The 22,972-nt window shown below is 32.9% G+C and overlaps 1 protein-coding gene across 1 annotated transcript; it reads right to left on the reverse strand.

Moving 5' to 3' along the window:
* Nucleotides 1-14,797: 14,797 nt before the first annotated feature.
* LOC149236409 (putative polygalacturonase At1g80170) lies at nucleotides 14,798-18,202 on the reverse strand. Its single transcript, XM_089368895.1, has 10 exons — nucleotides 18,185-18,202; nucleotides 17,935-18,096; nucleotides 17,455-17,589; nucleotides 17,153-17,365; nucleotides 16,693-16,716; nucleotides 16,382-16,532; nucleotides 16,042-16,123; nucleotides 15,849-15,957; nucleotides 15,601-15,717; nucleotides 14,798-15,025 (listed from the first exon to the last, which is right to left on the reverse strand). The coding sequence occupies exons 1-10, from the start codon at nucleotides 18,200-18,202 to the stop codon at nucleotides 14,798-14,800; spliced, it is 1,239 nt and encodes a 412-aa protein (XP_089225021.1).
* Between the last annotated feature and the right edge of the window lie 4,770 nt (nucleotides 18,203-22,972).

The following is a 22,972-nucleotide window of genomic DNA, read 5'->3' on the forward strand; positions in this document are numbered from 1 at the left end:
CCTAATCTCGTTCTATTTGTCTTCTTACAGGTGGAGCCGCTCGATGGTCTCGGTGCTTGGACTTTCAGCTGCCCCGAACAAAATACGGGTAGCGTCGCTCTGTTGTTGTGGTTTTCTTGTCTTGGTTTTTTACGACTTGTAGGGTTGGTCTGTTCTTGTTGGCCTTGAGCCGCTGTCTGTTCTCGGTTCTTTGGTTATTAGGCTTTGTCGTTGATTATGGAAACGAGTTAGTGTCTTATGGGGTTGGCTTATGTCTGTATTTGGTTTAGTCCCCACGTCTGCGAACTGGGTTCGGTCTTTTACTTTTGAACAAAAATGTGAACATATAATGGACTTTGGATGACTGTATTTTGTAACCCCATGAATTCTGTGCTGGAATAAATTTGGATTGAGTAAATTCACATACGTGTTATGGTTATGTAATGCCTGATTATTTTGGTTGTGCTGCTTGTAACTGGACGCTGTTACCTTTCGTCCGACTTGACTATCTTCTTCTTCTGGTTCAGAACCTGTAGCAGTATATTGACAGTATTCACATGATAAAATAATGACAAATGTTACACAGCATTGATGACGCTATAGGATTGTGTGTGCACAGAACAATTATTATATTTATTTCTCTGTTAATTTCTTACATAGTTGAACCCTGTAATGTGCCTGTTTCCCTCCTTTGATAACACTATTTTCAAACGGTTTTAGCTACTGTTGGTTTGTTTGGTTGGTTACATCAGTTGTTCCTTATGTGGAACTTTTCATAGTTGGCTAGTACATTTTCTTTTCATGCTTTTACAACAGTAATATAATTGTCTGGAAACAACAACTTTAACTAATTACTACTGCTCCTAATTAAAAGTCATTACATTAATCTTAGGCAACTTTAATTTAAAAAAAAAAAAGCAAAAAAAAAAACAAATATTATCCATCCAGCGAACTGTTTTCTCCGTCCTCTTCAGAAACCATGTCAACCTTGCTTCTATCTTTGCTCTGTCAGCCAGATGCTCCTGCAACATTGGGATATACAAAGACATATTTGGACCACATTTTACAATAAATCATGTGATTCACGCAATTATTTAGCCATTAAAATATTTTAAGAATTCAATGCACATGAAGTCCTTTAAGAATTCAATGTTCAAAACACTTACTCTTCTATGCATGAAATTCCATTGAAGTTATCCAAAGAAAATAATCTCAAACCCTTTATCATATGATTTTTTTTATGCAAATAAATTTCACTCTTATTTGACTCTTATTTTTTTTAATGCATGGTTGGAATCCCTCCTCCTTCTCTCTTGGCTCCATTCTACATGTATTCTGTCATTCGTTCTCATATTTTCCTATAGGCTTACAATAAGTAGAATTGAAAAAATGAAATAGCTTTTCTAAATCCTAAAATCATTTCATAACTCACTCCATAAATCATATTTTTCCTAAATCCTAAAATCAGTCCATAAATTATCTAGAAGTCACTCCATAAATCATATTTTTCTAAATTCTAGAATCACTCAATAAATCATCCATAAATCTCTCATGCTTTTCTTTTGAAGGTATATTTTCTTTTGCCTTATGACCAAAATATCACTTTTCCATAGATTTTCTAAAACTATTACTCATTATTTCCTAAAATCACTCCATAAACTATCTACAAGTCACTTCATAAATCATATTTTCCTAAATTCTAGAATCACTCAATAAATCATCCATAAATCTCTCATGCTTTTATGTTGAAGGTATATTTTCTTTTGCCTTATGACCAGAATATCCCTTCTCCATAGCTTTTCTAAAACTATTACTTATTATTTCTAAAACTCATAAAATATATCAACTTAGAAATACAATTTATTTAGATAGAAGAATATAAATTCTTCTAAATAAAAGAATTAAGAATTAATTCTTGTAATATTCTTATAATTAAGAATTACAAAAATATTCATCATGTGATATTAATATAACAATTAATAATATTTAATTATTCCACGGCCCTCATTTTAGGAGAGTTTTTATGGGAGCTTATGCCAAGGATATTACAGCAATAATGTTGAATTGATTGCTCTCTGGTTTTCTTAGAGCGGTAAAAATGATTCAAGTTATGGGAGATTCTAAATTGGTGATTGATTAGGAAAATTATAGAAATAAGGTCAACAACATCAATAGTGAGACCAACTTATATGACTGTTGGAATATTAATTCCAACTGTAGGCAGATTTTGTGGACGCGGACCGGGACAGCGACGGCAACAGGAAAACCACTTCAGCAAAACCACCTGACACTCATCGGACCGCCTTTTGCTGTGAAGTTGTTTCCGTACATACAAGCCCGATGCAATAAGATTTCTCCATGCGTCCTCTATAAGTTTGCAAAACCACTGCTCCATCGGAACGTAAAGGTTGATCAAGTAAGGGCTTCCTATATTTAACACAACTGTCCGATTGAGTTCTTTGTTATCCACCGTCGATTGCAATCAAGCTGCCAGAATTTGACGTGCCGTAAAAGCTTTGAGTTTGACCTCCGTATCACTATTGAAGCCATATGCAAGGCTGACTAAATTAATTGAAAGCCATGCTGAAATAGTTAATGAAATTAATTTAGGTCATAGAATGTCGGTAAATGTTTTTAATTATATTGTTTTTTTATCCACGGCTGTATGGCATAAGAAATGGTATTTTCATGTAATTTTTAATCATTCATTTGAATATGCAATAAAACGCACTGCAGTGTGTAGAACGAAGAAGAAAAGGGGTCAGAGTAAAAAGGAGGGCGATACGTAGACTATGTAATTTGAAACCATGGCAGAGTGTGAATATTTTTCTGTTGAATGAAAATGGGGACAGCACGCAGCAACGTAGGTAATGTCCAGTCCAATTTTTTTTGATATTGTATTGGTAATGAAACGGTGGAAAATGCACAGCTCGTGCAAACAAAAAAATTAGTCAGAGTCTATGGTCAGTGTGATGCACAACAGTGCATAAGAAATATATGTTTTTGAGTGGCGTTGACCAGTGTGTGATGGAAGCTATAGATCGCACAGCAGTGCGCGGGTGAAGACGAAAACAAAGATGAAGGTAGAAACCAGAACAGAGCACCGTGGATGTTTTGATGTCCTGTTTGGGAATAAAATGAAGTTGCAGCAGCGCGACAGTGAAGGAGATTTTTTTTTGTAATGAAATGTAAGGAATTACATTTACAACAGTAAATGTAAGTAAATTTTTTTATTACAGCAGTATATGTAAAACTCTGTCTTTACAGCAGTAAATGTAATTGAGATTTTACACACAGCAGTGTAAAATCTCAGGAGGAAAACAGAGTAATATTTTTTTTTTGTTTTGGAACTGCATCTAAAGCAGTGTCTGGTTGTAATCCCTCTGTGAGAGGAAGTGAAGCTCTTGGTAAATCCCTTTGTTAAAGAGGAAGGTGCTCTTCAGCACAGTCTCTTGGTGAATCCCTCTGTTAAAGAGGAAGGTGCTCTTCAGCACAGTCTCTTGGTGAATCCCTCTGTCAAGAGGAAGATGGCATATACTGGTGAATCCCTCTGTCAAGAGGAAGATGCTCTTCAACATAATCTCTCGTGAATCCCTCTGTGTGAGGAAGATGTTTTTGTAAAAGCGGTGAGGTGAAATCCCTCTGTTAAGAGGAAGACCTTTTTTTTGTAACAGGCAGTCATATTGATGAATGCAAAGTTTTTTTTGGGTGTGAAAAAAAATTATGTTCTCAGAAAACAAGTTAGCTTCCCTGTGCAAAAGATCCTGTGGAGAGAAACAGAGCATTGTCTCTGTGTGCAGTTTATTTTGTTTTTGGGATTTTACCAGAAAAATCCCCAACAGTGGTATCAGAGCTAGTCCAGGCTCTTTGAAGGTGTCAAAGAAGCTGAAGGAAGGTTCCTTTTGTTGCAGCAGTAAATCTTCTCCAGCAGAGTGAAGTCTTAGACAAAAGGATTCAGGTATTTCTCAAAGTTTTTTTTGTGTAGCTGTTGAAGACAGTCAATTGTTTGAAAAACACAGTTAAGTAATTTGAAGCATAGTTAAGAATGGCAAGGTCAAAGAAAAAAGTCTCCAAACCTTCTAAGGTTGTGTCTCCCTCTACTACTAAAATAGAAAATAATCCATTTGAAAGCATTCTAGTTGAGGCTCCAAGGTTCGATGGGAACTTTGATATATGGGAAATAAAAATGAATAATTTCTTACAGTCTGAAGGGATTGAAATTTTGGAATCGGTGATTGATGGTAGCAAGATGGATAGAGAATCCAAGGAGTACAATGCAAAAGCAGCAAAGACAATCCTGGATGGGCTGCCTGATTCTGTAAAGAAGAATCTAGGAAAATATTCATCAGCAAAGGAGATATGGGACAGACTTCATGACCTTCACGCAAAGGGAGCACTGACCAGGACCATCAGTCAAGAAGGAAATTCTGAACCCATCATAGAAGCTGAAAATGAGAAGGTTGACCTCATCAAGCTTCAAGTACAAGAAAGGGATGAAGAGCTTGCCAAGCTTAAGAAGAAACTCGATCAAAGCAAAAGGAAGCATCATGAAGAAGTCATATACATGACAAATCAATTGAATAAAGCAAAGAAGCAAGAAGACATCTTTTCAAGTCAACTTGAACAAAGGCACAAGAGAGTGAACAAACTTATAGAAGAGATTGGACAGTACAAGGTAGAGGTCTCCTCCCTTAAGTCTGAACTACAAGAAGCTAGGAAACAGGCACAAGAAGCTGAGAAGAAAATGGAGAGCAGTCAAGCAGAAATCTCCAAAATGAAGGCAGATATTATCTCCCTTAAAATAGTAGCAGCTGAAGCTACTCGTAGCAAAGAAGAAACTGAGGAACAACTTGCAAAGAAAAATAATGAATGTGAAAGATTGGAAGAAGAAATAGTCCTCCTCAGGAAAAAGGTTGAAGGGATGAACAAAATCATGAAGAGCTCTCAAGCCTTAGATGACATGCTCAGCTATCACAGATCTCCATTTGATAAATCAGGACTCGGGTATGTAGGTGAATCTTCAAACAAGAATGAAAATGCTTTAAGCAAAGGAGATGTGAAGAAGGCAGAAAGAAATTGTGATGCTCCTAGTTCCAGCAAAGGCAAGGAGAAAGATCAAGGCTACAATAGAAGAAATCCTACTCCAAGCAGAAAACCAACTCCAAGAAGAAATGTAGCTGATGTGAAAGAGGCAAGAAGCAATGATTATCATCAAAGGATCTCAAGGCAAAAAGACTTCAGAAGCACATCAAGGAAACCTCCATCTCCCAGGTACCAAAGTTCATTTTTTGGCTATTGTTATTCTTGTTCAAACTTTGGTCATATGGCAAAAGACTGTAGAGCATTTCATAGAGATAGATGTTATGGTCTCCGACAACCTCCAAGAAACAATTTTACAAGAAGAAATCATGAAATCTTATTCATGAACAATGTAGAATGTTTCAAGTGTCATAACATTGGGCATATGGCACGTGATTGTAACTTAACATGGGCTCCTACACAAGCTAGACCCATGCAAAAGAAGAAAGTTACACAAGTTTGGAGAAGGAAGGAAATACAGTCCGAAAGTCCCTTGAACTCCCCAGCTGATCTAAGTTTCTTTTGAGAAGACTTTGCCGAAAGAAGATGATGCATACAGTTAGGGGGAGCACGTACTGCGAAGGAGTTATTTTGTTGAGAAAACAAAAAGGGAAGCATGAGTGAATATATACAGCAGTGTAGTCCTTTGAAGAAATGGGAATCCACGCAGCAGCGTGAGGTGGTTTTTGTTGTTGAAGAAAAATGTGAAATGTGCAGCAGCTCGAGTATTTTGTTTCGAGAACGCATATAAAATCTAAGGGGGAGCTTGTATTTTTTGATCATTATTGCTGAACTATATTAACAGTCATTCTTTGATGAAGATCTTTTTATAGGGGAGAGATATGAAATTAAATCTGCCATAAAAGCAGAGAAGAAATGGTTGCAGAATAGCTTGGAGATGCAAAGATTGGAAATCTTGACTGAAGCAAAAAGAAAGAGGATATTACATGATTGGAGTGCCTGAGCAAAGCAGTGAAAGTGATGAAAGGAAAGATGATATGAATAGGCAGAAAAGCTTTGAATTTTTTTTATGAAGTGTTTGGGTATGTTTGAACGCCCAGCAATTGAAATTAAGGGGGAGTGTTGGAATATTAATTCCAACTGCAGGCAGAGTTTACGGACGCGGACCGGGACAACGACGGCAACAGGAAAACCACTTCAGCAAAACCACATGACACTCATCGGACCGCCTTTTGCTGTGAAGTTGTTTCCGTACACACAAGCCCGATGCAATAAGATTTCTCCACGCGTCCTCTATACGTTTGCAAAGCCACTGCTCCATCGGAACGTAAAGGTTGATCAAGTAAGGGCTTCCGATATTTAACACAACCGTCCGATTGAGTTCTTCGTTATCCACCGTCAATTGCAATCAAGCTGCCAGCATTTGACGTGTCGTAAAAGCTTTGAGTTTGACCTCCGTATCACTGTTGAAGCCGTATGCAAGGCTGACTAAATTAATTGACCGCCATGCTGAAATAGTTAATGAAATTAATTGAGGTCATAGAATGTCGGTAAATGTTTTTAATTATAATGTTTTTTTATCCATGGCAGTATGGCATAAGAAATGGTATTTTCATGTAATTTTTAATCATTCATTTGAATATGCAATAAAACGCACTGCAGTGTGTAGAACGAAGAAGAAAGGGACAGAGTAAAAGGAAGGAGGGAAATACGCAAACTATGTAATTTGAAACCATGGCAGAGTGTGAATATTTTTCTGTTGAATGAAAATGGGGACAACATGCAGCAACGTAGGTAATGTCCAGTCCATTTTTTTTTTATATTGTATTGGTAATGAAACGGTGGAAAATGCACAGCTCGTGCAAACAAAAAAATTAGTCAGAGTCAGAGTCTATTGTCAGTGCACAGCAGTGCATAAGAAATATATGTTTTTGAGTGGCGTTGACCAGTGTGTGATGGAAGCTATAGATCGCACAGCATGTGCGGGTGAAGACGAAAACAAAGACGAAGGTAGAAACAGAGTAATATTTTTTTTGTTGTTTTGGAACTGCATCTAAAGCAATGTCTGGTTGTAATCCCTTTGTGAGAGGAAGTGAAGCTCTTGGTAAATCCCTCTCTTAAAAAAGACCACTTTAAAACATTTCAGCTACTTCTAAGATTCAAATGATAAACTTAATAAAATACGAAGAGTTTTAGACAATATAAGAGGAATAAACTACAGAATTAAATATCCAATTGCAGCGAATTTCTATATTCGAACTGTACAAGTTACGGAATTTCGGAATTTCTAATTATGCTTAAAAAGAAATATTTCACATTGCGTAGATTCTACTTGCGCTTATTTAATGACCGAATCAATAAACAATATACTAAGTGGTAATAATGATATTAATGATTCACTTTGGATCCATCCCGACAGCCATCATTATATTTATGCTTAAAAGAAATATTTAATCACATAATTAATAATAAACAATATGGCAAGCGATAATAATGATTTACTTTACGGTGATAGCTATTACTATAATCTCTGGGCGTTCGCATGTGCCACTACCATGAACCTGGATAAGTTGGGGATTGAACTTGCGAATTCATACGAGAAATGTCTTTATAGAACACCTTGTTACCAACTAGTTTACACTCCAGACTTGTTGACATCATTATTGTTAAATTCATAGTACAACATGTAAATGTTGATACAATTATTGTTAGATTGGTAATAGAATATGTCATGCCTTTAAAGAATATGTAATGGTTTGTGAAAACAAACCTTTAACATTTTGGAATTTCCATTCTGGGAACTAAAATAAAATATCTTATAGCAATCATCCGCATAGTTCGATGAGAGTGTTCCACCTTAAAAAGTGATTCCATTTAATAAGAAATAACGCTATTTCTGAAATGCACAATCTTACAGATCAACTACTGTGCCTGTTTCTGAAATGCACCACGCAACCACCATGCGCATTCATTTTTATTCATTTTTTATATTATGAAAGGATTTGGACGATTCGCACTTCTAAAATAAATTCTCCTTCTTTTCCGGTCATAATGAGTGACTCGCTGACTCTAATAAGGAGTTGAGAAGTTTTGAACGAATTCAAATCAAAATTTCAAAGGTTGGAAATATTATAAATCTTTTTTGGCTTGAAAACAAGTCTTATAACCAATTCTTGTTTTTAAAAATTTTTGGTATTTGCAAATATTTTTTTTTGTGAGAATATGAAAACAAGTTTTTCACCATAAAAATGAGTCTCGTCACCAATTTTTACTTTTAATTTTCTGATATTTGTAAATAAATCTCTTTTTAGCCAATATGAAAACAAGTTTCTTCACCAATTCCTGTTTCTATTTTTTTTTTGGGCATTTTGAAATTAATTTGAGTTCCACCATGGGTGATTCTCCGTCGTGGAACAACTGTTTCTATTTTTTTTTGGCATTTTGAAATTAATTTGAGTTCCACCATGGGTGATTCTCCGTCGTATTTGTGCGTTTTGCGGGCGTGTACTGCCACGTCAATCAACAGAGTTAGAATGCACTTATCACAAACTGAAAGTCCGGCGGAAAGCGGAATCGAGAGACAAATAAACGTCCCCGAGGTGTTTAGTCCGCCCGGTTCCTGATAGTGCGCTGTAATCGTGTCAACTCTGAAATGAATGCAATTTTTGTATTTTACGTCTCTTTGAAACCGAGCGATCAAATTCGCCCTATGGCATCGAATCTGTTTTCAAAGTGATAAACCCAACTTCTAAAATTCCTCCGTCCACGCATGCCACGCTGTGTGCCACCATCAGTTCACGTCAACTCACATTTTTCCACACGATCAAACATTCCTCCGTCCACGCATGCCACGCTGTGTGCCACCGTCAGTTCACGTCAACTCACATTTTTCCACACAATCAAACATTCATCCATCCACGCATACCACGCTCTGTGGGCCAGCGTCAGTTCACGTCAACTCACATTTTTCCACACAATCAAACATTTCCTTTGTTTAAAGGTAAATTTGCACAAGAATATGTGATAAATTGATTTTAGTATTTATTTATTTTGTGATTTGATGGGTAATGAAAAAATCAAATAAATAGTTATGTTAATTTTAAAAATGAATAAATATAAGTTTATCTAATTTAGTAGTTAGGGGTAAAAAAATTATTATTTAATAAAAATAATATATATTTAAAAATTAAATAATAATAAATTTATATAACATTTTAATATGAGCAATTCGAATTTAATATATATATTTGTGAGAGTAAAAAGAAAGGCTAAATAGTAGGGCTTAGTTTTATACCTAATTTAATTAAACTAAAAAATAATAAAAATAAAGATTTCATCCAAAAATTAAATAACTAATAAAATAATGTATTGTTAAATGTCATCACAAAAAATAAAAAAATATGATTAACTAATATTGTTTATATATGTGTCAGATTGTTTATATAAATCTTAGATTTTTTTTTAAGAAATATAAAAAAAAATTAATTAAATTTATTGAAATATGTTTTTAATAAATAATAAGTCTTTTTAAATTTAACATGTGGAGAAAAACTACAATTTATAAAAATGGAAATAATAGAATTTTTTTTTTAAAGTTAAATAAAAATGAAATAAAACTAAAAACAAAAATGTAGTAACTAATAAAAAAGAAGTTACTAAACAACCTACAATAAGACCTCAACCAATAACCTTATAAATAAATAAATTTAAATAAAATAAAAAATAAAAATAAAAATGAATTCTCAATGCTAAACTATGGATGGCGTAAATATTTGGTGGAAGACAAGCTAATACTTAGTCAAAGGCAAATTTGAATGCTATACCAAGTTTGCACGGGGTATAATAAATAAGTGTTCATTGCGATGATATGTTAAAACTATATTAAAAAACTTATTAATGTTTATTCTAAGTATTAAAATAAAAAATTCCTAACTATATAATTTTATTATTATTATTATTACTATTATTTATCCTTTAGCTTTATCCAATGATAATAGAATAACTAATCAATATTCATTATATATATATATATATATATATATATATATAATTTTCATTTTCAATAGTTCCTCATGAAGTGAGGATAATCAATATTCATTTTCAATATATATATATATATATATCTATATATATATATATATATAAACTTAATTTTCACTTTCAATATTTCCTCCTAAAGTGAGGATTGTTGTGATCCCTCTACTAGACTGTCATTGTCAAAGCTTAAGACCCACAAAGGGTGGACTAAAGATATTAAATGCAATATAGGGGTTAAGCAGGGGCATCCCCTATCCCTTACCCTTTTTGGCATTCATATCGATAAGCTTGAGGAGTGTCTCGAAACTGCAGATTGCAAGGGCACCAAGTTTGGTGATATAATCAGAATTCTTCTCCTCTATGCTGATGATATTATTCTTCTTGCAAAAGGCCATGATGACCTATAGAAGCAACTTAAGACTCTTGATGTCTATGACCATTAATACCCACAAGACTAAATTCATGATCATTAAAACAAAAAACACCACCCATGGTAGTTTCACCTATAATAGTCATTGTTTAGAGCAGGTTTCTTTTTACAAATATTTGGGTATTGACTTTCCGCATCAACTCAACTAGAATTATAACATCGAGAAAAGGATTATTGGAGGCTGCAAAGCTTATTATGAGCTTGAAAACAATTGTATTATGAGCTTGAAAACAATTGTAAGCTGGCTAATATTTGTGTTTGGAGTAAAAAAAGGTTCCTCTTTGAAACTCTCGTTACCCCTGTTGTCTTATACGAATGCAAAGTTTGGGGTTGTAGTATATCCAGAGAGTCATGGAGAAAGATTGAGATGATTCAAAAGGAATTCATAACCTACAACCTAAATATCAAGGGAAATACTCCCTATCCTATCCTCTTGATCGATGTTGACATGTCCGCCATTCAAAGTATGATTATGTTCAGATATATGATGTATAAGAAGAAGCTTTACAACATGGAATCCAATAGGCTCCCAAAAATTGCTTCTAACTTTAGTCAAAACTCCCACCTTCGCCTCAAGCGCAGGTGGGATAGGGATGCCTAGTCTTGCCTCAACCATTGGGGAATTAAGGAGGAGATCATCATGGGAAGGAAGAACGGTGTCAACGATATGATTACCTCCAATTTCAAGGACAAGTTGTGGAATGATAAGGGGCTTGAGGGTAAAAGGAAGCTAAGATACTATAAGGAGGTGATCAACCCCACCTTTGATAACAAGAATTATCTCCTTGTGTTAACACGTACTAAGAAAAAAATGAACATCACTAAGATAAGAACTAATTCTCATGAGATTCAAAGTGAGACCGGGTGGTGGTGTACTCCCAAGACTCCATAAGATGATAGAATCTGCCAGATTTGCGATATTAAGAAGGTGGAAGATCAAAAACACTTCCTTTTAGACTGCCTAGCTCTTCCTCACATCCGCTCTCAATTCACGAACATTTGCCACACTTCTAAACTTATTGAATTATTAAGCCATCCTAACTATAGCGATATTGGAGTATTTCTTTCTCTTCTTTTTTATCACAAAAACAAGATTTTGAAGAACCACAATTATATTATTTTTCTTTTCTTGAGGCCAGACATACCACATTGTTCTTAGTGGAGGTTCATCAACATCGTCATTATCATTATTATTTAGATTCTCATAACTTAATTCATTTTTTTATATTCTTTTATATTAATAATTTACATTATAAAATAATCATTTTATTCTTTCTATATATAATTTTGGTTTTTTAATTTTTTTTATCAATATTTTTTTAGTTATTTTTAGTTATTTTTTTTTCTAATCCACATGAAAATATGAACTTTGAATCTCATGGTTTACAAACATTTTATGATACAAATATGGTTAATTAAACTTTTTTATAGACATTAATTTTTGTTTGTTTTAAATATATTTATTTTTAAATTAAATTTAAATATTCATATATTTTTACAATGTTATTAATTTTATAAAATATTTCACTCTATATTTTTAGAAATTTATTTATTTATTATAACCAATAGAATACTTATAATTTTTAATTTGAAAACTTTTTATTATTTATCTATTTATTTATTTTTCACAAGTACAACATTGCATATTCCATATGAGGAATATACGTATACTTTCAATATTGTCAACATATGTCCTATCACTTACAAGACAAAATTATAAAATTTAAAACCTATTCGTTTTTTTTACACATTTTCTGACTATATCTAACATCATTTTATAGTTAATAACTCTATTTTTCTTTTTTAATTTACAATAAAATATATATCCTTTACTAACCATTTTTTATATGATTCATATTACATGAGAGACAACTTCTTATAAATGCCACTAACAAATAGGATGTGACAAATCTCAATAAACATAAACCCACACAACTGAAGAAATAAATTATTTACCAAACTATTCAAATTAAAATTCTTTGACTTATATTCATTATACATTTAATTGTTATTTTAATTAAAATTAAAAATAATATTAATTTTTCTTATATTTATATATTAAAAAATATTATATTTTATATAAATAATATGAATTTATTATAATTTTTGTTCTATTTTAAAAATCGGTAATGTATTTTTTCCATTAAAAATTTTGAAATTAAGATTTCACATTCTTTCGATCATTCATATATATATATATATATATTCTTGTGTTGCACTTTTAGTTTTTAAAGGAATAATATAACTAACTTTTATATTTTATATAATATTTTTAAATTTAAATTTATTAAATTATTATTTCAATAAAATATATACATTAAGTTATTAATGAAAATTTTTGGGAAAAGATCATATTGAGAATATTTGGTTGACACGTTTCCAACCAGACTTTGTGGTTGATCTCCAAGACGAGACTGTGGATAACAATTTACTCTTAAATAATGATAAATATTGTCATCTCTTCTATATTAGTAAATGAACTTTCATATATTAACTATTCCAACATTTTCTTTTGTAACCTAGAGGAACCCAGTAGCATACCTATAATAAATTAGTTTTTATTTTATAGTTATGAATGAAATATGTTGATATATTTTTGTTATCTTTTATATATTAATAAATGGAATTTCATATATTAATTATTTTAGCATTTTCTTAATGGAATTTCATATATTAATTATTTTAGTAATTTTTTTGTAACGGAGAGGAATGGAGCAGCCTATTTAGTAAGCTAAGATATGAATAGGGGAATTGGAGCTTATGTCTTTTGAGGTTCAACGATTTCAGATTTCATAGATTAACCAATTGAACCACTCCCAAGACAACTATTTCAACATTTTTAAATTCATATTTACTTTTTATATTTATTTAATACAATTATGAATTTACCCTACAAATAATAAATAGCTCTATATATATATATATATATATATAGATAGATAGATAGATATAGATATAGATATATTTAATTATCAAATATCAAATAATAAAATATTAAATAATATAAATGATTAAAATTATTAAATAATAAATAATACAAATTACTATATAAAAAATTACCAAACAACACATGAGCCCAATTAATATTCTCAATATTATGACAACTAATACTCTTAATATTATGACCACTTAATTGGATTATGTTGAATTATCATTTAAATTTGTAAGTTGTAATTAGTAGTATAAAAACACATTTCAGAAAATTGGCGTAAGAAGTGTGAATTTAATCTTTATGTTTTTCTGAGCATTAATTTTGAAGCAAAAAGACATCGAAAATTCAAGTAAGAGAAATAAAAATTATTAAATTAATTAATTTGTGAATTTAATCTTTATGTTTTTCAGAGTATTAATTTTGAAGAGAAAACACCTTGAAAATTCAGGGAAGAAAAATAAAAATTATTAAATTAATTAATTTGGTGTATCACAAATAAATATAGAAAATTAATTATAACATACACAATCACTTTCTGCACTAATAGGTGTTCACTTGGTGAGATAAGTACCAACAAAAATTTTAAATACTAACACTCTACACCAATAAATATTTACTTGGTAAGATAAATAATTATAACATACACAATTACTTGCTCTACTAATTAACACTCTACACTAATAAGTATTTACTTGGTGAGATAAGTATTAGTACTAAGTTTCAAGTACCAATTTAGACTCGATTAAACAAATAATTTGAAAAATAATAAATAATTCTCTTTCTGAAAATTTCATAATTAATTTATATTTATAACTTTTCTAAAATATATGGTTTTTGATTTTATAATTAAAATAAAAGGATTTAGTCAAATAAAATATAATAATAATTTATATGTGTGGATGTTTTCAATATATTTAAATGCAAATTTATAAAAATGTATAAATTAAATGGTATCAAATATGACTATAAAGTAAGTTGACAAAGACCAAATTTCACAATATTATTTGAAGTTCCCATAGAACAAAAACCAGTATATCTTGTTAAGTTTGGCTAAGATTTATTGTGATGCTTTTGATGTATCTTGTAGGTAGAAAGTAAGTTGAGAAAAGACCAAATTTCACAGTATTATGAAGTTCCCATAGAACAAAAACCAGTATAACTGAATCTTGTTAAATTAGGCTAAAATTTATTGTGATGCTTTTGAAGTATCTCGTAGGTACAAAGTAAGTTGACAAAACACCAAATTTCTCAGTATTATGAAGTTCCCCTGGAACAAAATCCAGTATAACTGAATCTTGTTAAGTTTGGCTATGATTTATTGTGATTGTTTTGAAGGAGTCCAAGGGACCGCACTATTTGAAGGAGTCCAAGGGAACGCACTAGTTTTTCAGACAGCTGGGCGGAAAAATAGTCCCCAGAGCCAGTCCCAGAGCATTGACACACACAGACTTTACTTTATTTGCAGTCGTTGAAGTTATCTCAACATTTATCAAAGTAATTCCTATGCAAGCAACTGTCTTGCTGCACGAAAAGTTCACAGCCACATCGGTCGATGACGTTCCCTGTATGTTTCTATACGTGACATCTTGTATTTGCACTGAGGATGGCTGCACACAACAACATGACGCACAGTATTATTGATACCAAACAGTAATACCAAACTTGAAAACCAATTTTTATAAATATTATTGCAGTATAACATAGTTTTTACGTCGATGCATTTAGTGGAGATCATGGAGATCAGATGTCCGTGGGTGAAGTTTATATTATATATAGATATAGATATATATTTAAACAATTATTTTATATTACAATAAAATGAAACACAATGGTTTTTTTTTAGAGAATTTGTATTAACTTTGATGGTTGGAATTAGCTACGTTTAGGGTTAGAGGGGTCTCTCTGAGTTGGGTGAGATTTCTGGAATTACCAAATTCGCTGATTACCGATTCTTTACCTAAAGATGAAATTCGGGAAATTTATCCTATATTATGTGCGGTTAAACAAGTATTTTGGAATTAATGTTGATGGCAACATCGATCGCAAGCACACATCCACGGACTTCAAAATGATATTTCAACAACGGCGGGAACTAAACTCATATTAAGATGTATTCAGTCTATATATTTTAGTGGGGCATGTTGGGAAAATATGGAAATGCCCAGAATGGTTAGTTGATCACCTGAATTTTACAAGGTGAAGCGGAATCGCAATAGTACTGATCAATGATAATCGGATTTTTAACATTATGAACAACTATGTCTTCAAATATGATATTTCGTGCATAGCCAGAACCGCCCTGTATATTTACAAAAGCATAAATTCTGTTATAACCATCCTAGATAATTCATATTAATATCAATTACGAACTGCAGTTCATTGCCGTATGAATAGAAATAATTAAAGGAGCCATACACCTGTTAAACCAACCTGCCAAGTCTTGATTCTGGCTCCGTTGGATGTTTCGACAAAAGTGATGTTTTGGACTAGAATGTCATCAATTTGGGCTTCTTCTCCATTCTTTCCCAGACTTCCAATACTGCACAAGAGAAGAAGTACAATTCAGATTTCATCTATACTGATTGTATTTTCTGCAGGATAAGATCCAAAATACTTATCTCACCTGATGCCATGGCCTGGGCCACACTTTATGTTTTTGATATTAATAGTAGATGAGCCCGACGAAATGGAAATGCAATCATCCCCTGATATAGAGTATTTATAATCATAGTTAGCAGAACCCTTTATGTTTATTCTGCGTTTTCCAATCTGAACTTTAACTAAGTGAGATAGATATAAGCTAGAAGGATATTGACTGATTTATTATTAAGAAAATGAATCTATGCTATATGATAATATGTGAATAAACAAATTAACGCAAACCAGTGAAATCACTAACTTCTAACCTGTCTGGATGACACAGTTGTTTATTTGGGCATTCTTAACTCTTTGTAAATGAATACCATCAGTGTTTGGGCTTTGTTCAGGAGCTTGTATCTGAAGCCCGCTTAATTGGATATCAGAAGAGTCGACCACTACGAGATGCATTCGTTGGCTATTGACAAATTGCAAATTTTTTATCACAACATTTGAACATCTACTAATAGTCATTGCCTGTAAGACCAACCCAAAATCCAAACAATCGGATGAGCACAGCCTTGAATTAAAATTTACAGAAAGATTAAAAAAACCGTTTATAACAAGGTGATCATTGCGTCTTTTTTCAAGCAAATAAACAAGGTAATCAAGATAAGATTGCCGGCTGAAAACAAACCGGTGGAGCCGCATCCAAGCAACCCTGCACACAAGAAATTTGACGTGATTAATATAAATTGAAGGAGCCGGTTTATACTACTAATTTGTTGTTTAACGGTAAGTGTTGGGCAGGGGAAAGATTTTGGATGATGCTTGTGAAAAGGCTAGAGGTGGAGTCGGTGGAGTCGAACGCGGAAGAGATGGAATATTAGAGAGGATTATGACAGGATTTTCAATGGCGGCTGACCTGGAGGATAAGAGCGGCCTATGGAAGGAGATTGTCAGTGCCATGTGTGCATCGTTTATTGGGCAAATGAATTGCGTGTATTAGGCAAATGACTGAAACCTTTTGTGTGGTTTAACAGGACCACCCATTTTTTAGTGGCCACATGTACACAACGGTGATGTGAAACAGAACAGTTAAAGGGTTCTTTTGTGTGGTTTAACAGGACCACCCATTTTTTAGTGGCCACATGTACACAACCGTGAGGTGAAACAGAACAGTTGAAGGGAACCCTTACTTGTTGTTGGTTAACCTTGCAGGATTTAGACCACCAATCTTGGCCTTGACCATCAATGACACCGCCACCTTCTATGGTCAACCCAGATATACCATAAAATCGAATCCACAGATTAAGTTCACTGCTATTCCATGCAGATTGTTTATTGGGTGCAACTATTGTTCCAGTAATCTGCAAATTTATGATTTTAGCAAATAATTTAACATGGAATTTTCATGATCATCTTAAAAAGCATACAATCCAATATTCAACTTTCTCACCTCTACTGAAATATGAGACTTGCAAGGGCCAAGAAACGTCACTGGCTTAATTAGAAATGTCTTCCCCGATGGTACTTGCAACACTGCGTTGGAAGACGATGCCATGCATGCTGCTTCCCATGCTTCTATGAATGCCTATAAATCACAAATGAGAAACAATACGTAGGTAATATAACAACGATAATAATCTAATCAAATTTTCTTGTTTGCGAAAGAAAGGATTTGACTAGTTCTCTGAAAGGTATAGCCACATATCTTTGGCAGTTACCAGAGAGCAGAAAAATATTTATTCCTAGTGCATGAATACTAAACAGATTTTAAGCGTGAAAATAAAACACAGGTAAAGACCGTGGGTATTAATTTAAAAAGGTGCTTACTGGCTCCCAGGATTAACGATGAATATATGCGAAGTGCATCAAACTTTACAACAAAAATATCAAATGAATATTGAATCTATATAATTGATCAAAAAATATTCACCGTCCGATCATCTTTTAAACCGCCGGCTTGTGCACCGTAGTCCATGACATTGAATATCGGTGAAGCGCTGGAATCACTTTTGCTCAGCACCTTTCTATGAGTAGCCCAACTTGAATCCACCATTAACAGCGCCATAATAGCAACAACTGAAGCGAATGTAGTCTGCACATAATTTATTTGTTCAAAACGACTCGTAATTTTTTCACGCACAGAAAATTAGAAATCACAAACATTGTTTGCAAGGAATTACCACCAATTTGAAATCCATCGCGATAGTTCGGAGGTCGAACCCTCGTTGTAGCCGATAGGTGCTCGAAACTTGTTTCATGGAAGGTAGGAGAGCGGGGATTTTATAGTGCCAGAAACTTGTTTTTGGTTTGCTTTTTCTTCTTTCTACCTAAACCTTGATAGACTCAGGTTGGTCCATTTTATTTTTTCAAAACGCACTGTGGCCATAAAAATTGACCAACTGTCACTGGGCATTGAGGAAATTCATGTTGCTGTAACATATTCAAATACCAGAGGACAAGGAATAGTTTGATGGTTATTCATTTTTCGGAGCCTCCATACTTGATTTGATCAATATTTCACGCCAACTGAATAACATGAACGCTGAGTCGACTGCCGGTTTTGCCTTTCCACTATCGAATCGAATGATGAAATTAACCTACTACAAATGTTAAAATGATAATATCCCAGAGTCGTAGTACCCCCCGCATTATTGGTCGCTGCTGACAAAAATCTTAACTGGTGTATATCGATTGATGGAGGTATTTTCCGAACATTCTCATTCCATTTCCGATTCTTACGGAGAGACTGAAATGAGTCACTCTCTTTGACCTGATACGGTGATGGGCCGTAGATTGCGTTTCTTCTTCAGAAGTCTTCATGGAAGGGTGCCTAGTTGTTATCTGCATGTCTATATCTGTGATGCGTTACTTCTTTCGAATTCTTTCTACAACGGTGTACCTAGATGTGATCTTGGTGTTTGGATGCTTGGTCTCTCACCTGTGGAAATTAAATCGAATCGGTGACTTTATTGGGGTTGAAATATGGTTGGTATGGTAACAAAATGTATTTTTTTCCTGGGTAGCGTTCATGCATTTTTTTTGCCATTCGTTGTAATTTTCTTCTCCCTTGTATATTTTACATGGTAATTATATTTCAAGTGTAATTATATATTTTATTGTTATGGTGGTTGGTTATTATTGTATATTTTATGGTTAGGGTTATTGGTTATTATTACATACAATTAAGGTTGTTTAGACTTATGTGAATGATTTTTTTGACCAATTATTTTTAGATAAATTACTTTCTGGTAAGATATTTTCCTTTTTAAATGAGTGATTTTGTGTTTAAGATAATTTGCTTACCTTACGATGTATTTATATTTGTATTATTACATTGCTTAATAGAAAGTACTCCTCAATAAATTGTGTAATAATGTCTATTTTCTTGTACTTTTACACAGAGGAGGTCTACTCTCCACTCCCTCATGAGTAAACCCATAGAAACAGAAAATTAATAGTAGATATCTTTGTTGTGAGCATTAGAATAAGTAGTTTTTCCACCATTTGAACATTGAATACATTTGTTGTTAAGGAGCAAAGAGATTTGTAAAGGGCCTGGCTATACTCTTAAACTAGCCTATGTTCTAGGATAGGGACACCCCTAAAGCATGCTATGCTTTGGGATAGGGACATTCATAAATGGAAAACAAAATATGAGAAGGGTGGCAGGTCACTATCGCATACTCAGGGCATTACATTACTCAACACTCATTTGAATTCATTAGGTTAACAAAGTCTTACATATATATAGGCTTAGGTTATTGTTGAACAAATTCCTAAAATGTAGGATTCGCCAACTCATCAATGATTAATTACCAAAACAGTGCTAATGACACATAAGAAGTTTTAATTATAGGAGAATCTTCTAGATTTCTCCATTATTCCAACACTTCCCTTTAATGGAGAATTGTGTTTTCCACCTCTCTTGTACCATCATTACTATAGAGATTGACATTCTTTTGTAATGGTATTGATACTACCATACATTGGTTTTTTTTAATCTTTTGTAACTCCTTGGTATATTTACTCTGCGTAGCCAATGTTTATTCACCTTTCCTCCATATCTCCAGTGCTAATCAATAATGCAATTCATCAATGTCTTTCATTTAAAACTCTTATAAAAATTGTCCTTTAACTTCATCAACTTAGAAACATTTCTTTTTATAATAAAATCATTAACATACATAGAAATGATAATAAAATGCCCTTTTTGATATATATACTTTTTCTTTTCATAAAGACTTTATGAAGAAATAAAGAATCAATCTTCACATACTGTGATCTTGGTCCCTGGTTCAATCCATATAATGTTGTCTTTAAGTTGTAGACAAGGTCCTTTTGACCCTTTTTAACAATACTTTTTGGTTGAACAAGGTTTACATCTTGTTTGAGTTCCCCATTCAAGATGACAAACATCTAGCTGATGTAGTTTCCATTTATTTTTTGTAGCTAAAGCATTCATCAATCGAATTGTATTTAAATTAGCTACAAATGCAAAAGGTTCTACATAATCAATTCCCTCTTTTTGTGATTATCCTTTTGGAACTAACCTATCTTTATGTTTATATATATTGCCATCAAATTTAAATATAGGTTTGAATTACCATTTGGATCCAATGGGTACCTTATGAAATTCCATTAAATATCAAGTATCTTTATTCACTATGGACTCATATTCTTCCTTCATTTCATCTATCCACTCTTTATGCTCATTAGATTCTTCAAAATTCAAAGGTTCTATGGCATTTATAATTTTAGTCATTAAGGTGTAATCTTTAAATCTTACTGGTGGTTGAGTTTGATGAAATGATCTTGTTGGTACTTAGTTTATTTCAACTCTTCTCTTGCTTCATGTGAATCATCTCTTCCTCTTGATTGCACTATGGTTGCTACAAGTGTCCATGTTGTTGGATTATTCCTCTTTCTATTCATGCTTATCAACTACTTCCTCCTTGACATCATCATATTGATAAGGAATCTGCCATCCAACATACCTGTCATTCTTATGGCCTTCACCTACAAGCACATGAACTAATACATATCTTCATGCAAAAATTTTATATGTGCAACGATCAAACAACTTATATGATTTATGATCAAAACAATAACCTATGAAAAATCACTTGATAGCTTTTGCATCAAGATTCCTCCTATCTTCTTTCTGAACATGAGAAAATATATTTCTATCGAATATTATCAAATGAATTACTGTTGTTTTATAACCATAAAGTGCTTGAAAAGGAGTCTTATGATATAAGCATTTAGTTCGAATTCTAGTTTTGAAGTAAACAACAGTGAAAAATCTTCAACCTAGAAAGAATTGGCAAGATTCTTACCTCTTAACATGCTCCATGCCCATTCTACCAGGCTTCTGTTCTTCCTTTTAGCTACATCATTATGTTATGGAGTATATGGTAATGTGTATTGTTGTACAATTTTGTGGGAATTCTAGTACTTGATGAATTCAATTGAAATATATTCTCCCCCTCAGTCTGATTAGAAGATCTTGATGTGTTTTCTTGTTTTCTTTTCAACCAGGTTTTTGAACTCCTTAAAATATTGAAATACATCACTCGTCTTTTTCATGATGTATATTTAGTAAAATCATCAATAAATATCAATAAGTAATATGCTTCACCTAATAATCTAGTCTACATAGGACCACATACATATGTATGCCCCAAGTTCTAGAACATCTCTATTCCTTTTATCTATATGAGTAGGGAACTCTTCCCTATTCATCTTCCCTATGTGCACCCCTGACATGCAGAATATTCATTCTTAAGTGTTGGAAGCACTTCTACCATTCCTCATTTTTTATGTAGGAATATATCATGATAATTAATGTGGTCATGCCTTTGATGCTAAATATTTTTTGTTGTCATTATTGTGGGTGCCAATTCTTGATGACTTTTGGTTGTCGCATTGAGCTTAATAAACCTCCAATTCAAATTTCGATTGCAATGACCTCGAATAGATCCTACATATCTTTCACCACATAATGTGAATTTACAAATTCCACTTTCAAACCCTGATATGTTATTGTATAGACTATGTAAATTTTAGTTAACAATGGTATCTTCTATGCTTAGCACAATTTACTTAATGTTCCTTTAGCAGCCCAATAACAATTTCCATTTATTTCTAGTAGCAATCACATTAACCATTAATCACATTGATACTAAATGTAGATAGAACGTTAAACAAAATGCAGAAGACAATACAAGGCAAGAGAACAACAGATTTGGTAGATCTAAAGGAAAAACCCCAATGTGGGGAAAACCCTTTGATCAATTCTTCTTGTTATTAAATCAAAATTTCAATAGAGAGAGAGAGTATAAAAGTCAAATTCACTTGACCAATACAAAGTCAAAACAATCATGTACATTTATATAGTCAATTGTAGTCAAACTTGATCCCTAACTAGAAGGTCAACACTGGTCAAAACAACAGTCAAACACCTCCTTCAAAGCTTGGTCAAAGGAAGTCAAACTCAAACTCTAACAGTGGTCAAAGTCAACTAAGAAAAGTCACAATTTTTTTTGTCAAACTCATTCAGGTCTATGGTCAACATAGGTCAAACAACCCATAAAACCTTGATTTCCATGTCAGACAATGTAGCCTAAGAAAATCAAAATTCTTCCCCAAAAACTACAGTAAAAAATGGTTAAGATCATGTCGGTCAATGCTGGTCAAACAATCTGAAACTATGCAATTTCAATTTTGCAATTTAGCCTAGAAAACTTCGACCTTCTTGCGACACATGAGATAGGGAGAGTCTACCTAATAGATATAAGAACCAATTTGATGAAGAGAGATAAAAATGTGTGAGTTACGGATGTCCAAATGAGGTGTGAGGTCTCTTGTGTTTATACACTTCATTGTGGGTGAAGAGACACATCCATTTGGTTTCTTGAGCCTAAATAATGATGAAGCCAACCTGATCAATTTCCACATGAGTGGGCATA

The sequence above is a fragment of the Pinus tabuliformis genome, chromosome 8 (genome assembly GCF_031772625.1).
Source record: "Pinus tabuliformis cultivar Carrire ecotype Pingquan chromosome 8, CPIR1, whole genome shotgun sequence".
In the NCBI taxonomy this organism is placed as follows: domain Eukaryota; kingdom Viridiplantae; phylum Streptophyta; class Pinopsida; order Pinales; family Pinaceae; genus Pinus; species Pinus tabuliformis.

Bases quoted from the DNA above. Each gene is read 5' to 3' on its own strand.
- LOC149236409 (XM_089368895.1), bottom strand. The intron at 17,590-17,934 runs GTGAATATTTTT...TGTGATTTATAG, and splicing joins GTTTAAAAGATGATCGGACG to GCATTCATAGAAGCATGGGA. The intron at 16,717-17,152 runs GTACATGTGGCC...TCTTGTGTGCAG, and splicing joins CTGTTTCACCTCACGGTTGT to GGTTGCTTGGATGCGGCTCC.